The sequence below is a fragment of the Pseudochaenichthys georgianus genome, chromosome 4 (assembly GCF_902827115.2).
Source record: "Pseudochaenichthys georgianus chromosome 4, fPseGeo1.2, whole genome shotgun sequence".
Lineage (NCBI taxonomy): Eukaryota > Metazoa > Chordata > Actinopteri > Perciformes > Channichthyidae > Pseudochaenichthys > Pseudochaenichthys georgianus.
Window position 1 is genome coordinate 2,861,926 of NC_047506.1, and position 17,452 is coordinate 2,879,377.

At 42.4% G+C, this 17,452-nt stretch overlaps 1 protein-coding gene across 1 annotated transcript in view; it reads left to right on the forward strand.

The window, feature by feature from the left end:
• The window catches only part of LOC117445495 (fizzy-related protein homolog), a 15,953-nt gene extending 1,785 nt beyond the window's left edge, over positions 1-14,168 (forward strand). The window contains 14 exon segments of the mRNA XM_034081219.2: positions 23-207; positions 767-830; positions 1,365-1,472; positions 1,475-1,494; positions 1,822-1,867; positions 1,870-1,903; positions 2,216-2,399; positions 2,540-2,605; positions 2,920-3,022; positions 4,092-4,276; positions 7,323-7,556; positions 12,163-12,267; positions 12,383-12,475; positions 13,882-14,168. Coding sequence (XP_033937110.2) covers positions 23-207; positions 767-830; positions 1,365-1,472; positions 1,475-1,494; positions 1,822-1,867; positions 1,870-1,903; positions 2,216-2,399; positions 2,540-2,605; positions 2,920-3,022; positions 4,092-4,276; positions 7,323-7,556; positions 12,163-12,267; positions 12,383-12,475; positions 13,882-13,923 — 1,469 coding nt within the window. The 3' untranslated portion in view covers positions 13,924-14,168.
• Positions 14,169-17,452: the final 3,284 nt, after the last annotated feature.

Here is a 17,452-nt window from a genome sequence, read left to right on the forward strand (position 1 = left end):
TTATAAATGAGATCAGAAAAGTGACCGAACGTACTTAATTCATTCAAAGATGAACGCATTTATTTGTTGTTGTTGCAGAAACTGGCCCAGAGTCTGCCCAGCCGGACTCCCAGCGGCTCCCCGTTGTCTTCACCCAGCAAACTGGGAGACAGATTCATTCCCACCAGAGCGGGGGCCAACTGGAACATCAACTTCCACAGAATCAATGTAAGCAGTCGTGATGTTACGTTCTCAAACGATCCGATTCTTCTGAACGGCTCTTTGGTACGAACGAAGTGGTACAGGTAGAATGTGAAAACATTTGCAAACGTGAAACGCAGCAGCATTTGGATGCACTTCAACAAAAACCTAGGCAATGATAAAGCCGAAATATCATTTAAAGCAGGGTCAATAAATAATCAAAGCCAAAAAAACTATTCTTTTGAACGGCTCTCGGAAAGGTGTGTGGTGTGTGTGTGTGTGTGTGTGTGTGTGTGTGTGTGTGTGTGTGTGTGTGTGTGTGTGTGTGTGTGTGTGTGTGTGTGTGTGTGTGTGTGTGTGTGTGTGTGTGTGTGTGTGTGTGTGTGTGTGGTGTGTGTGTGTGTGTGTGTGGTGTGTGTGTGTGTGTTGTGTGTGTGTGTGTGTGTGTGTGTGTGTGTGTGGTGTGTGTGTGTGTGTGTGTGTGGTGTGTGTGTGTGTGTGTGTGTGTGTGGTGTGTGTGTGGTCTGCATGATGGAGAACTTTTGAGTTTTTCTCACATTAACGACGGTATCTTTGTGACTCTTAGGAAAATGAGAAGTCACCGACTCAGAACAGAAAAACAAAGGATGCGTCCTCAGACAACATCAAAGGTAAATGAAAGTTGTTGGGAAAATACTGTACTCAACAAAGGCATCCCAGCTGTAGCTGTCTGTCTGATTGCCTAGAAGAGCATCCGGACTGTTTGAGGCATGTGATAGCTATGTGATTAACATGATGCTTCAGCCTCTATGGAGAGAGACGTATGACAAGCATGCTCATTTCTGAGGTGGAGCTAATCTGAACTAAACATTGAATACTGCTTTGAACCGGTATATACATGTATCTTGTGACTGAATAACACCCTCTCTTGTATTTAAGGCATGTGAAGGACACTATTCAGGGAACTATTTGTCCCATGCAGCTCTGTATGTGATGACTACTTCCATCCTTGCAAGGATGATAAATACATGTGTACCGAGTATTGAAACTCAAGCCGGTGACGAGTTATATATTTCTAACTAAAGTCTATTTCTACCTTATGTGCACACAGTGTTTGTGTTCTTGTGTTTCATATATGTGTGTGTGTGTGTGTGTGTTTCATATGTGTGTGTGCGCGTGTGTGTGTGTGTTATGGTGCGGTGCAGCAGACGGGCTGGCCTACTCTGCTCTGCTGAAGAACGAGCTGCTGGGGGCGGGAATAGAGAAGATCCAGGACCCTCAGACCGAAGACAGGCGACTGCAGCCGTCAACCCCCAGAAGAGAAGTCTCTTTAATGTAGGGACATCCTCCTTATTATTATGTGATCAAAGAATATAAACATACCGTACAAAATGCTTTCTGGAGTCCTTTAAAAAAGCATGATCAAATAGAAGAATGTTACTATTCAGTGTGTGTGCCGAGAAATAATGGTGTGTGTGTGTGTGTGTGTGTGTGTGTGTGTGTGTGTGTGTGTGTGTGTGTGTGTGTGTGTGTGTGTGTGTGTGTGGTGTGTGTGTGTGTGTGTGTGTGTGTGTGTGTTGTGTGTGTGTGTGTGTGGTGTGTGTGTGTGGTGTGTGTGTGTGTGTGTGTGTGTGTGTGTGTGTGTGTGTGTGTGTGGTGTAGTATTCACTAAACACCAAGAGGTCTTCACCGGACGACAGCACCAACATCTCCCCTACTCCCTATCGCCTGTCAGCAACAAAAGGTAAAGCACACGTTTGAGTTGTTTAGATATGTTATAGTCGATCTGCACACAAAGAATCTAACAATGGACCAATGAGGTTGCAGCTGCTGCGGGGCCAGAACCACTTCGTGCTGTTTCTGATAATAAGATATTATCGTATCGTATTCTCCGTGAACTGAGAGAACTGCATTTTGTGTGTGTGTGTGCCGCATCGATTACAGTTCTTGGAAAGATACAAACATTGCCCTAGGAAATAGCAATCTGTGCATCGTCAAAATAACCTGCACATTTACATGTTGGCCTCACGTATGTCGCTCTGGTCTCCCGCTGAAGTCAGAAGCTGCTGCGTTCGCCGAGGAAGCCAACTCGAAAGATCTCAAAGATCCCGTTTAAAGTCCTGGACGCTCCGGAGCTGCAGGACGACTTCTACCTGAACCTGGTGGACTGGTCGTCTCTGAACGTGCTCAGCGTGGGGCTGGGGACCTGCGTGTACCTGTGGAGCGCCTGCACCAGCCAGGTGCTGTGTGTGTGTGTGTGTGTGTGTGTGTGTGTGTGTGTGTGTGTGTGTGTGTGTGTGTGTGTGGTGTGTGTGTGTGTGTGTGTGTGTCATTGACAGCATGAATAAGTGAATCACTGGTTGATATGTCTTTTCTTCAGGTAACACGGTTGTGTGATCTGTCGGTGGAGGGAGACTCGGTCACGTCCGTTGGCTGGTCCGAGAGGGTGAGTAAATGAATGAATTGTATAGTGGTGCTGTGATGTCGTATTTCTGTGTTGGAGCCTGAAGGCAGCATCTCCCTAGTTAATGGGATTTCTCCATGTGGTTTGGATTATTGCAGAAAAATTATCGTTTATGATTCTTACACGTTTAATTCAGCCGGATAATCTGCACGTATACTATTAACACCACTTTATGATTTCTGAAGTGAAAAGCTAACGGTAGGCTGTAAAGGAACCGCTAAGCTAAAGGCGGCTAACGTTGAGCCGTAAAGGAACTTCAGCACGGTCACATGACTTCGTGTATTTTCCTGTTTCAGGGGAACCTGGTGGCGGTGGGCACTCACAAAGGCTTCGTTCAGATCTGGGACGCCGGCGCTGGGAAGAAACTCTTCGCCCTGGAAGGACACACGGCGAGAGTCGGTGAGTGAGAGTCTTTGTTTTTACTTTATAAGATTAGATATACTTTATTCATCTCAAATTAGCACAAAGTTTAAAACACAAGTTAAGATAAGATAAGATGGACTTTTATTAATCCCTCGTGGGGAAATTGTTTCTCTGCATTTGACCCATCCTAGTGTTGGGAGCAGTGTGCAGCCATTTTGAACGGCGCCCGGGGAGCAGTGTGGGGAACGGTGCCTTGCTCAGGGACACCTCGGTAGCACTTGGTCTTGCTGGGACTTGAACACAGCCCAGTTGTGAAATGATCAATAAGCAGCGTAACTAGGGATGATCGTTTGAAATGAATCGATTCGGGTTCTTATCGATTCCGCTTCTTATCGATTCGGGTTCTTATCGATTCCCCGTTTCGATTCCAAAATTGTAAAAGAAAGAGGTCAAACGTCTAGATAACAAAAATATCTTTATTCTTTTAAGCTTTAACTGACATTTTTACAAATCAAAAATATACATGCAATACAAAAGCTGTACTTTATTTTAACTGAGCTATGAACTTGCACAGTTACCCCGGGTCACCGCGGGTTCAGACGGGCCCGGTGGAATACAGGGTCTACCACGTTTAGGAACCGTTACGCAGAAACCAAAATGTCGTATGGGTACAAAGGCATTTCCTTATCGGTTCTCGTCTGGAACCCAGTTTCGGTTCCCAACCCTAAGCGTAACACATGATTCACAATCCTCTGTCACGATCAGTTGTTTCTGTGAACCACCGACTGTTGTCCTGACTTAAATGTTTGCAGAAAGAATTGTGGGACAGCATTATGTCCTTTCCCTTCGCAAAAGGATTGTCAAGTGTGTCCTAAAGGAGATAATAAAGGAAGCATTGAAGCTCCCTTTCCTATCACCCTTAGAGAATCAGACCAGCTCTAATCATGGCTGACACTTCGGGGGCGTTCAGGAACCTTCCTGAACAAAACTCACATCTTGCCTCAGATTTAAGGTGGCAGGGGTCAAGAAGTAGAGGTGTGAAGATGTTTCTGGGGTCAAAGGTCATGCGGGGCCTTCGTTAATGCAGCTTTCCCTCTGTGTGCAGGAGCGTTAGCCTGGAACGCAGACCAGTTGTCTTCGGGAAGCCGTGACCGTATGATCCTGCAGAGAGACATGCGGACCCCCCCCCTGCAGTCAGAGCGCCGTCTGCAGGGTCACAGACAGGAAGTGTGCGGCTTAAAGTGGAGCACCGACCATCAGCTGCTCGCATCGGGGGGCAACGACAACAAGGTACCGTCCACTCAACTATTTACTAATGAAAACTGTAATGTATGTTTTATATTGTAGGACATTTTTACTATAAGGTAAGATACGTTTATTTTATACATTTTCAGACACAGAGGCATTTTTAGAGTGCTTTACATCATCAGTAAACACTTAATACTAAGACAACAGAAAGGAACACGATAAATAAACATAATGGAAAAACATGGAAAGCATACAAGAGATGCAGAATAGTTTAAAAACAACATTATAAATACGGTAGGTGCTAAAAGAAGTTAAAAGGCTTCTGGGTAAGCAGGTTTTTAGCCTCGACTTCAAAGAGCTCGGCGTTGGCGAAGACCTCAGGTCTTCTGGAAGTTTGAAAACTATAAGTTCTTGTGTTTAAATGTTTGCTCTAAACTTCTTGGATTTTTTTACTATAACTTCTTGTGTTTACATCAATGATTTTGTTCTGTTTTATACTTTAACTTGCTCTAAAGTTCCTGGAGCCTCCGTCACAAAACCCAATTGCCCGGGACAAATAAAGTCTTCTGATTCAGAAAAAACCAACCGACACTGAAGTTAACACAAATGTGCTTCATAATAAAACATGAAAATACAAAAACCCTCTTCGTGAGCAAAACAAAAGAGATCAATAAACACTGGACTTAAATAAAACAAGACAAATAATATTCTATTTAAAGCCCAGTTGTTGTTCTTAATCTCCATCTTAGTGTATTGGCTTTTATTTACTACACTAACAACCTACCAAGAAATAAAAGAGATGGCTTTGTAATCTTGCTGCTTAACTTTCCATCAACTTCCAGAAACCACGATTTCTCAACTTCTTATAGACTCTTCTTGCACTAATTCTATTTAATTTGTATTTACATTTTTGCACATCTCAAAACATTTCCCTTGCACTATTTGATCTGTTTTTATTTGTTTTATGTCCTGTATTCATGTTGCACTGCTGGAGGAGCCTGTGACCTAACTTTTTCATTGCCATATCTTCACTGTAGCTACGGTGCACACGACAATTGAGCCTTGAATCTTCTCTTTCGCTCACTCTACACATGCAGGCGCCATACCCTCTCTCCCGTAAAGGGATAGGCTGCCCTAGTCTGCATTATGCTCGCCCTGATGGCTCCCACAGGATTGTCGGCATCCTCGTGGATTCATCTTCTTAGTACAGACAGATGCATTTCCAAACATTTGGACTACCTATGTTGCAAATGTATTATCTTTTCAATTTACACACGGCATCTATTGCACGTCTGTCCGTCCTGGGAGAGGGATCCCTCCTCTGTTGCTCTCCCTGAGGTTTCTCCATGTTCCCTTTAAACTGTGGGTTTTCTCTGGAAGTGTTTCCTTGTACGATGTGAGGGTCTAAGGACAGAGGGTCTAAGGACAGAGGGTCTAAGGACAGAGGGTCTAAGGACAGAGGGTCTAAGGCAGTGGTTCCCAAACTTTTTGTGCCCAAGGCACACCAAAGGACAAGTAAAAATCTCAAGGCACACCTATTGTGCAAAATAGCCCTTATAGCACGTGTTATCACTCATATCATGTAAAATATCTGTAAATGTGCATAATTATTTACTAATGCCAAATAAAATGTGACAAAGACAACTATATTACTCATGAAATATTTATTAACGAAATATTTCAGAAATTAATTTGAAACGTTATCAAATTAGGCTTCATCAAAGCAGCAACACACTCATTTAAACCAGACAGGTCACAACATTAAAAATGAGACAAAGGAAATTCAGCACAGATAACTGTAAATGCAAGGAAGCTGCATTGTCCATGGTCCTGAACTACAAATTATAAATGTAACATTTCAGCAGAGATGGGGTCGTTACTAAAAAAAAGTAATATATTACATATTACTTTAAAAAAGTAATATATTACACTACTTCGTTACTCTCTACATAAAGTAACTCGTTACTTTACTCGTTACTTTACTCGCAGGGCCGGCCCGCCCCTCCCTGCAGGCAGATCACGCAGACTGCTAAAGTTTCAAATGTTCTCTTTAGTTCAGTTTCCATTATCGCGTAAAACTAATCCAGATCCTGAATGTTTTCCTATCTGACCGTGGCTGTCCTCTGTCTCCTGCTATCTGTATATTTTGCGCAGTCTATCTCTGCTCACGCTGTTGCGTCGGCGTGTTCTCCTGCGTGTTGGCCATGTGTTGCACTGGAACCAGACACCGCAAAGACTTCAGCCGAGCACGTACGAACTGCGCATGCGTGAGTGGCAATAACTCTCCTTACCAGCAGGCGGCGGTAGTGTGTATTCGTCATTCAAAACAGGCAACAACCGGAAGACAGAGAAGAAGAACAGACTGTGATATAAACAAACAACAAATAGCGTGTGCGGTAGCTCCACCTTAGCATGTTTTCTTTGCAGGTGCTTGTTGAGGTTTGACGTGGTGTTTACAGCAGTGGATAACAGCTTCTGGCCTGGACACAGTTTGCACCTCACCGTCACATTCCTGTCTATTCTTCGGATGAACTCAAAATAATGGGCATACCTCCACCCCTCGAGAGTTATCGCTGACTCATCCATGTGTATGCAGCACTGCACGTGGAGATGTGGACGCGCAAGTCGCGCAGATTACGTACATATAAACCTACAAAGTACTGATATAGTAAATTAAAAAATAATTATTTTTGTGTAGTTGTATATTGCAATAATAACGTATGGTTGTCACAAAATCCCACTGCACACCCGGACTTGACTCACGGCACACCAGTGTGCCGCGGCACACCGTTTGGGAACCACTGGTCTAAGGACAGAGGGTCTAAGGACAGAGGGTGTCGTTTTCAATATTCTCTACAAACTGTAAAGCCCACTGAGACAAATGTAAAATGTGTGATATTGGGCTCTATAAATACACTTTGATTGATAATGCTACTATTACAGTTCATACAGTAAAACATCGGTATCGACATCGGCGGACTTTTTTAAAATCCGTGGATCCCTACTTGTCTGTTTGTATGTGAAGCGCTGCAGTCCGTTTATGAAGGTGCTGTATAAATAAAGCTTTATTTGTGTTGTGTTAACTCAGCTGCTGGTGTGGAACCACTCGTCCCTGAGCCCGGTGCAGACCTACACGGACCACCTGGCTGCAGTGAAGGCCATCGCCTGGTCGCCCCACCAGCACGGGCTGCTGGCCTCCGGGGGGGGCACCGCCGACCGCTGCATCCGCTTCTGGAACACGCTGACCTCCCAGCCGCTGCAGTGCATGGACACCAGCTCTCAGGTCTGCAACCTGGCCTGGTCCAAGCACGCCAACGAGCTGGTGAGGGACCCCCCATGCACTCACTACACTGTAATACCATAGGATATGATAATACTTTAGTGTCAGATCAGGTCTGCAGTGTTTCCTGCATCACAGCAGCTCCATGTGCAGCATCAACAAGGACAAATAGATAAGACAGGGTACAAGGAAACAGACATTTAACATGCTCAAGACCCTCTAACAGACAGTGACGAGTCCTAAAACCCGGAAGTGAGTTAGCATTTCACCACTTCCTGTTCCCTCGTCTCAGAGCCAATGGGATCTCTCCATTCGGTTTAGGAGAATATCTGGAACTAAGGTCTGTGGTTGAGACACATTTAAGAGACGGATCACGTTTTGTTCTACAACATTAAATCCATCAGCAGAGACCCCACTGGGGATTTCTGAAGAGTTTACGTGTCTGAAAAACGATGGTTATTAACAAGTGGCTGAATAGGACTACAGAAGTTGTCGAGGCCGTTGTACGTCATTACGCCGAACACGTCAATACTCCTCTGAGTTAGTTTCTGTTCTGTTTGAAAGCAAGTCCCTGCCTCCTGCAGACTGTTCAAACAAACGCTTCAACTTGTACCATTTAGAATCTGTAGTTTTGAATATGGATCTTAAGTTGGCGTGACGTTGAAGTCGTGCTGCTGGACTCGGCTGTAGTTCCTTTATAGCAGGGGCAGACCGCGGTCCGGACCCAGACGCCGACCTATACGGACCCGGACCTATAATCATTACATTGATTGGGGATTTCAATTTTGACGGGGCGATTCTATTTTAACCGCCGCCGACAGGGGGCGAAAGAGACGAGTGAGCGATACAGGGAGAGAAACACAGAAGAAGAGATGAGAGTGCGGCAGAGAGAAGCGGAGAGGAGAGTGAGTGAAGAGAAGAGTTAGCGATACAGGGAGAGAAGCGGAGAGGAGAGTGAACAGGCGTGTTAGCGGCAGACAGGGAGAGACACATAATGACACATGGCGCTCTCCAAGAAGAGGAAAGAGGAAAGTGAGAACAGAGCTTTGAACCCTGAGTGGACTCATTCGTGTTCATCCTGCCCACTGGGAGCACAGAGCCAGTGTGTCTCATTCAGAGACCGTGGCGCTCATTAAAAGTGCCAACACGCCAATATGAGACAAAACACAAAGTGTTTGACCAAACATTCCCTCTCAAGTCAGAACTGAGGTCACAACAAATAAGCAGTCTCAGAGCCCGATATGATCAGTCCAGCAGGATCAAAATTAAAACTAAATATGGTTCCAGGGCAGGCTAACCGAGGCTAACCAATGAGCTAACCGAGGCTAACCAATGAGCTAACCGAGGCTAACCAATGAGCTAACCGAGGCTAACCACTGAGCTAACCGAGGCTAACCAATGAGCTAACCGAGGCTAACCAATGAGCTAACCGAGGCTAACCAATGAGCTAACCGAGGCTAACCAATGAGCTAACCGAGGCTAACCAATGAGCTAACCCAGGCTAACCAATGAGCTAACCGAGGCTAACCAATGAGCTAACCGAGGCTAACCAATGAGCTAACCGAGGCTAACCAATGAGCTAACCCAGGCTAACCAATGAGCTAACCCAGGCTAACCAATGAGCTAACCCAGGCTAACCAATGAGCTAACCCAGGCTAACCAATGAGCTAACCCAGGCTAACCAATGAGCACCTGCATGTGTATGAGAATGGCTCTGACACCATTTCAGCCCAGATTTACAAACTCCTGGCAGAACAAGCTCTAGCTCAATTCTCACACTGAATTAAAAAAAAGTGAGTGAGGGACTGTGATATAAGAGGGAAAGAAAGAGAAACTTTAAAACTGTTAAATTGTTATGATGTGTAAAGACTGATATTGTTCTATAATCGTCTGAAACAGTTAAGTCATGATGTGAAACGGTTAACAAAGAAAAAGGGAAACTCAAGCTGCTGCTACACTTTATTTTATTTTATTTATCTAAAATTAAACACTTTTAAGATGCACATTACATTACATTGCATTTAGCTGACGCTTTAATCCAAAGCGACTTACAATAAGTGCGTTCGACCAAGAAGACACAAACTTAAAGAAAACAGAATCATAAAGTATATCAGGTTTCATAGAGCCAAGCATTTCAAGTGCTACTCAACTGGCTTTAGATAAGCCAGTCCTTTATTACTATATAAGTGCTTTGTTAGCAGTTGTTTGTTAGTAATTCTATCGCTCGAAGTGGAGTCGAAAGAGATGAGTTTTCAGTCTGCGCCGGAAGGTGTGTAAGCTTTCTGCTGTCCTGATGTCAATGGGAGCTCATTCCACCATCTTGGAGCCAGGATAGCAAACCCACGTGTTTCTGCTGATGGGAACTTGGGTCCCCTTCGCAGTGAGGGTGCAGCGAGCCGTTTGGCTGATGCAGAGCGTAGAGCACGTGCTGGGGTGTACGGTTTAACCATGTCCTGGATGTAGGAAGGGCCAGATCCATTTGCAGCATGGTATGCAGGTACCAGTGTCTTTAAGTGGATTCTAGCAGTTACCGGAAGCCAGTGGAGGGAGCGGAGGAGCGGAGTGGTGTGGGAGAATTTAGGAAGGTTGAAGACCAGGCGAGCCGCTGCATTCTGGATGAGCTGCAGAGGTCGGATGGCACATGCAGGTAGACCAGCCAGGAGGGAGTTGCAGTAGTCTAGGCGTGAGGTGACGAGAGCCTGGACCAGAACCTGCGTGGCTTTCTGGGTCAGCTGGGGACGCATCCTCCTGATGTTGTAAAGCGTGTATCTGCAGCAGCGGGTTGTAGCAGCGATGTTTGCAGTGAAGGACAGTTTGTTATCTCGGGTCACATATTTTCAAAAACTATTTTATTTATTTTCTCTATTTTATTTTTAAATGCTGCGAGAGGAACACATTACACAAGATTACACATATCCACAGTATTTACTGTATATCTGTATAGTTCAATGTTAATTGACAATAAATAATGTTGTTTATGAATTGTACTTTCTTTATTTGATTGACAGTCAGTTGTTGATTGCAGACGTTGATAAAGCTGCAGGCTACTTCAATATATATATCACACTAATTCATAAAGCAAGTTAGACATGTTTGATGTTCCGGACCTTTGCATTTCTCTAACTGGACCTCATTGAATGTTAGTTGAATGGCCCTGCTTTGTAGCATAACGTTAGCATTTTTGCTTCTGGCGATTAGATGTATGATTGAAAAATGATATAAGTAGGGTAGACATGTGGAGATTATCCGGCTGAACAAAACGTGCATTTTTTACAATATTACAAAATCCTATAGAGAAAACCCGTTGCTTTTTTGTTTAGGGAACCCATGCGCAGCTTACTTCCGGGTCGGCCTACAAAATACGTCATCCCTGCACCACTCTATTAGATCTGGGGTTGAGCTCTGTATTTGATTTGAGGATTGACTAGGGTTGGGAACCGAAACTCGGTTCCGATAAGAAAATGCCGGGTACCCATACAAAATACACAATTTCGGTTCTGCTTAACGGTTCCTAAATGCGGTAGACCCTGTATTCCACCGGGTCCGTCTGCGCCGTGGCGCCCCGGTGGAATACAGGGTAAGGGAGGACTGGCCATCTGTGTGTTCTGGAGAATCACAGAACGGCCGGTCGTCAGCGGGATGTTGACGGCCGGCTCGGTACGCTGACGGCCGGCACCACCCTTCATTTTTTAAACGTCATCATGTAAGTTGCGCTGACAGGCGACAGAGGTCCACAGTTGCCCCGCAGCGAGGCTCCCCCCGCCCTCCCGTAGACAGTTCACGAGCTCAGTCACTTCATAACAAAGATGGGTCGCGGTAAACGCTCTGAAGTGAGACTCCACTACACTAAAAAATAAAAAGACAAGGCACAGTGTGATGCCTGTTAATAGCTCGCCACAGGCATAGCTCAGTTCAAATAAAGCACAGCTATTGTGCAATACATTTGTATTGCATGTATATTTTTAATTTGTAAAAATGTCAGTTAAAGCTTAAAAGATTACAAAAAAAATGTTATCTAAACGTTTGACCTCTTTCTTTTACAATTTTGGAATCAAAACGGGGAATCGATAAGAACCGGAATCGATAAGCAGAACCGGAATCGATACATTTCAAACGATACCCATCCCTAGGATTGACTGACGCACAACAGAAAGCTTCAGTCTGACTTTTTTTTTTAACCCGTGTGACCCCGTCTCTCTGATTTGATGGAAACAATTCATATTCACGGTTCAGGACCTGGTTCTGAATATGTTGTTATTACACAGGCTACATGACACATTCGCACATTTGAATAAATAGTGGCAATTAAAAAGACAATTATTGCTTTGTCTTGTGTAAAAAAATAAGAAAATGTTTGGAGTACTGTGTCCTCATTTACAATCTCTTATAAACCTCTTATGAGGCAGATTAAAGGCTTAGCCATGTTTTACCCTGAAAATGTGTTGGTGCTTTTTGTTTTATATCTTTTGCACACGATGTATTGACAGCAGAACAAACCCTGCAGGATATCATATCTGTAAATACACAGAGAAAGCATATTATTGAATACATGGAAAAAATATAGTTTATATTCTGTGAGAAAAGGATCTCGTGTTTTAGTGTTAAGAACGTATTCATGGTGACTTTTATCATCCTGTTTTTCCTGCAGGTGAGCACTCACGGCTACTCTCAGAATCAGATCTTGGTGTGGAAATATCCGGCGCTCACTCAGGTCGCCAAACTCACAGGACACTCCTACAGAGTGCTCTACCTGGTCAGTGTGTGTCTTCTATCTGACGGGAATCATGACGTGGCTGTTTGGTCATGATAATGGAAAAGCTGGCCGTATTTTCTGAAACATATGGATTTGTTCTTTTTGTAAATATCAGGCCATGTCCCCGGACGGTGAGGCGATCGTGACGGGAGCGGGAGACGAGACGCTGCGCTTCTGGAACGTGTTCAGTAAAACCAGGTCAACTAAGGTGAGGAGGTTGCTGTCATAAGTCTCTTTTTCTATGTGGAACTGAAGCTTTAAAGGTCCCCTATTTTTCTCTTTTTCAACAATACATTTTAGGTCTCCGATATATACAGTGCATGTCTCAAAGCAGATCATTGCAGCATCCCATAATCCCCTCTGTTTCAGCCCTGTTCCAAAAGTGCTGATTCTGTGTCTGTAGCTTTAAATGCTAATGAGCTGCTGCTGCTGGCCACGCCCCTCTGAAAGATGCTTGGTTTTTTTTTAAAAAACACAATGGTGCTCTAGGAGGAGATTCAGGTGATAAGGTGGGGGGGGGGGTTACCTTGGTTGCTGATTGGCTAATGGTTACACAAGCCAAAACATCATAAAGTGGCCAAAATCTGATCAGCTTGTTTTCAGACAGGTTTTTATAGAAATGGATCAAAAAGAGAGAGAATCTTTGTTCCTGAAACTTCACAAGTCTCTTTCCACACAAGACATGATAAAGTGCATTTTGCATAATAGGTGACCTTTAAAGACACCAAAATCCATTGACAAAAACAGTGAGTTTGTCTTCGCAAGTTGCTGGTCATCTTCTGCCTCAATGGGTTAGTTGGCCTGTGTTGTTTTGTGTTTGTCACACAGTAAGCAAACCAATCGATGCAGCAGGAAACCAGTTTACCCCTTGGGTTCATTTCTTTTTCTGATGCAGTCTGGTGGCTTTGAAGAGAGTTCAGCGTGAAGCAGTGCATCTCAACTCAAATAGATTTTCTTTTTACACTGGAAAAAATGCTGCTCCAAAAAGAAGTTAAACAATATTGAAAACAAGCTGTTTTCACTTGAAATAAGTACACCAATCTGAAAAAGTGAAAATTAGCTTGGTCAGATTTCTTGAAATAACAAGGGATATTTAGATAAATCAGATCTATATTTAACCAGAAACAGGAAATGTTGTTACAGTATAAGCCGCAAATGCTCAAAAGTGTTGTGTTTTCTGATGTTAGTTGGTCATTTCTAATAATAATATTTAAAATGTGTTTCATCTGAGATACAACTCAAAAGGAGATTTTTGGACTTAACAAGATGACGCATTGTCCAAAGACAAAACCCGATATCTCACTGCAGTGTTACTTCTGAAGTTATTATGTTCTATATCAGGTGTGAAGACATATTCTGACTAGATGTTAGACAAATATCCTTGGCAAGATTTCGAGTTTTCGCAGTGTAGGCGGTATGTTTTTAGGTGGCTAAATATATTTTGCTGCTTTCCCCACCCACGGCAGCACATTGCTTATCCTCCGTGCTGTAACTCTGCTTTTATTTCGTAAACTGGGGTCTTCATCCAACCCCATTTTAAAACATCTGAAATATGACTTTAATCAAACACCCCCTTATATGTTTAAAAGCAATTTACCATCTTTCTTTTTTCAGGAATCCGTTTCAGTTTTAAATCTCTTCACCCGGATACGATAACTTTAAGGAAATATAAAAACTCTTGGACTCTAGTTGGAGTGCATCCTGTCGTCCGGACGGTTCCTCCTCACGGTGCTGAGAACAGAGAACACTACAGGCTTCTTGTTCCACAGAAAACATGGCGACAAGAACAACCGGGCACTTTTTTCATGCGAACAGTTGCTAGGGAAACTCTTTATTGCCTTTTTGTGCTCTCATTCTGAATGTAGTCATTTTTTTTTATTAAAAGAAATGTGTATAAGTGAGTTGAATTTCCATTTGTGTAAAAAAAAAAAAAAGGCCTTACTTGTGCTGAAACATGGAGAGAGTATTACTAGTTTTTATTTAACTCAGGTCTTATTTATTTAAAGCTGCAATTTAGAAAATGCCATTACATATTATGACTAAAACACGATCACCTACCAAGGCCTTTGCATTACGTGCACCATGTTTACTGTGATCCTCAGAGGACTCGCAGTGATTGGCTGAAATAATGGACAGAAAGTCTAATGCTGGGCATCGAGACGTACTTTAATCTGTATACTGATTCTTTCTTGTAAAGGAAGAAATAAAACCATGATGCAAATGAACAATCTGTGTGCGTCTCCTTTTTGCCATTACATATACCTTTGAGTACTTCTTTTAGGGTTATCCTGCCCCCCCTCACAGGGAGGGGGGGCAGGAGCTCCAACAAGCCGTTTAGGACAGAGAGTGAATACACATACTTTACAGAGATGCTGTGAGAAACCGATGTGAGTTTGGAAAATTGCACAATATAAATGTATTTTAGTAGACCTCAACAATGGAATTATGATCAGTGGAAATGGCCATGGGACCTTTAACCTTCTTTTTTTTTATATTGCCATATTTTATTCAACATGCTCCTGAGATAACTTTATATTTTATTTGTTGTATTATTTTCTCCTTATAGCATTGTGAATCACCTTGTTTTTAAAGAGTGCTATATAAATGAAATGTATTATTATTATTTTGCAATTCTTGTTTTACATTCAAAGAGGTACTTAAGGTAAGATAAGACGGAATTTATCCTCGCGGGAAATTCAGGAGATTAAAGCAGCAACAGAGTGAGAGTGAAAAACCGGAATGCACAGATTCACACAAGGGTAATACAATTAATGATAACATTATATAAGTGACTGTTAAAACAAGATATCACAACAAGGTAAAACGTTGATCAGTTGAATGAACATAGATATTTGAGTTTGGGTTATTTAATATATTTACATGATGTGTTGCAGTTTCTTCCTCTCTGTTACCGACAGAGGTGGGAAGTAGTGGAGTACAAATACTTTGTTACTGTATTTAAGTACATTTTTCTGTTATCAGTATACTTTCATCCACAACTTATTTTTCTGACGACTTTTTACTTTTACTTTTTACATTTTGAACACAAATACCTGTACTTTCTACTTCTTACATTTTCCAAACAGGCTGGTTACTTTAGTTTGAATGTGTGTTTGGTGGCGTGATCATTATTATTTAGAGTCATTGCGTGCCATTTGATTTGAACACGATCCGTGTATCCATCATTTCCTGGTCTTCTCTAAAGAAGAGTATGGTGGCTGAGAGGTGCAATCAGTGTGAAACACTTTAACAAAGCTTCAGACAAATTTACATTTTATAAAACAAATGTACATTTTACAAAATTACATTAGCAAAACACTTTTACCAAAGAAAAAACGATTTAACGTTAACAAAAACAAAGTAACAAGATGCGAAACACTTTTACAAAGCTAGAGACACATTTACAAGTGTCGAAACACTTTAACATTTCCTGAAACACTTTAACAAACTAGAGAATCAAACCGGAAAGGGAATGTCCATTATACAGAAGTGACGTGCAAGTGATTGGCGGATAGACCGCCGGTGTTACAGTATAACTTGAGTCATGACAACTGGCGGCATTCTATTATTTTCGTCACAGGAATCCGGGGCGTGTACATTGAGGACCCATTGTAGACTTACCAGGAAATAAACATGTCGATCGCCTGATTTGTCGTTTACATTCATCTTTTGCTGTATCTGACTTCCTAAGATCACTTTGATGCACATTCAGTACTCGTATGTGAGGTTGTGGGTGAGAGGTCGATATCGTGACGCTTACAGGGAGGTATCGGAACAACCCGGTATCACGGCAAGACGTGAACATGTGACGATTTACCATGCTGGGAGACGTGAAGATGTCAAGATTTCGTCCCTTCAAACGTGACAGTTCACGGTATTGTTAACCCATGTTAACCAGTGGAGAAATACCCGGAAATGCCAAGCAAATGCTACCCCGACGGTCGGTTGTTATTGTCAATATTAATATAATAATGATTTATTTTGAAATAGTTACACTCGATTACGCCGATTTTCTTGTTGCCCCAGCTGGTCGACACCTCTTTTAGCAGAAACAAAGGCTACATTAATGTATTAAATCGATGTTAATCCATGCATGGATGTGGAATTAACGGACGTAAAGTTGTGCGATTGCGTTGCCAGGCAACAGCTTCGGTTCATGTTAATTTACAAACTCTTCAATTACAACCGTAGTTATATTTAAAAACATGTTAGAAGGCCTCACGAAATACTTTAATGTAAATTAAAATTTAAATGTGAAGGAATGTGTGTATAACCAAATACATCGGAAACCAGAAACAGAGGTAGGCAAGATCCTCAGCGATGAGTGGATGGTTTAGCCGCAATGCACGCTGGGATTTGGTGTTTATGCGATGTGAAATCCGAAAACATTTAAAAAAAATAAAATAATAATTTATTCCGAGTGTGCTTGATTTTCTCTTTGAAAGTCATCACATAACGGCATTGTAATACACGGTTCGGCTGCATTAAATATTACATATCTGCCGTAGTTGCTGACACCGTGTTGTATCGGAAATGACAAAGTAGGTGACTGTGTGGATGCCTGTTCAAAACATTGCAAACTTGAATAAACCATTTAAATTATATATTTGTGTCCGACTTTCATTTGTACATCGTTCTTAATGTGATGTATAGTAGCTTTGATAGCTGTCCATACCTTCAGACAGCCTAAAAGTAAAACACAAGTTGTTTATTCACAGCCCGAAAGCCCGAGCAAGTTTTTTTTATGAAATACCTGTATCCCTCTCATCACATCAAGACTCTACACTGTGCAGAAAAAACAATTACATACATGAAAATAACCTTGATGCAACATAGGAATTAAACAAACTATCTTCCATGGCTAATACTGATATGTCACCGTAACGGTAAACCACAGAAAAGTAAGTCCAGCGGGGCACAAGCTCAATACATATAATACAGTAGTTATATTATGCCTTTAAGCGATACGTTCAACCCATAAGAACCCGGACCCATTTCTACTTTTGGGGAAATTAAGGGGAACGTTATTTAGACTAAATAGACCACCTTGAACACATTTCTGACAAGTAACCCCCCCCTAGTGTCACATATCTGAAATGTGACATATATGTCACATTGAGCTTTAATGGTAAAGTAACTCTTATTTATAACTTAATGAATGAGGATGATTTTTTGGTTTCCATTT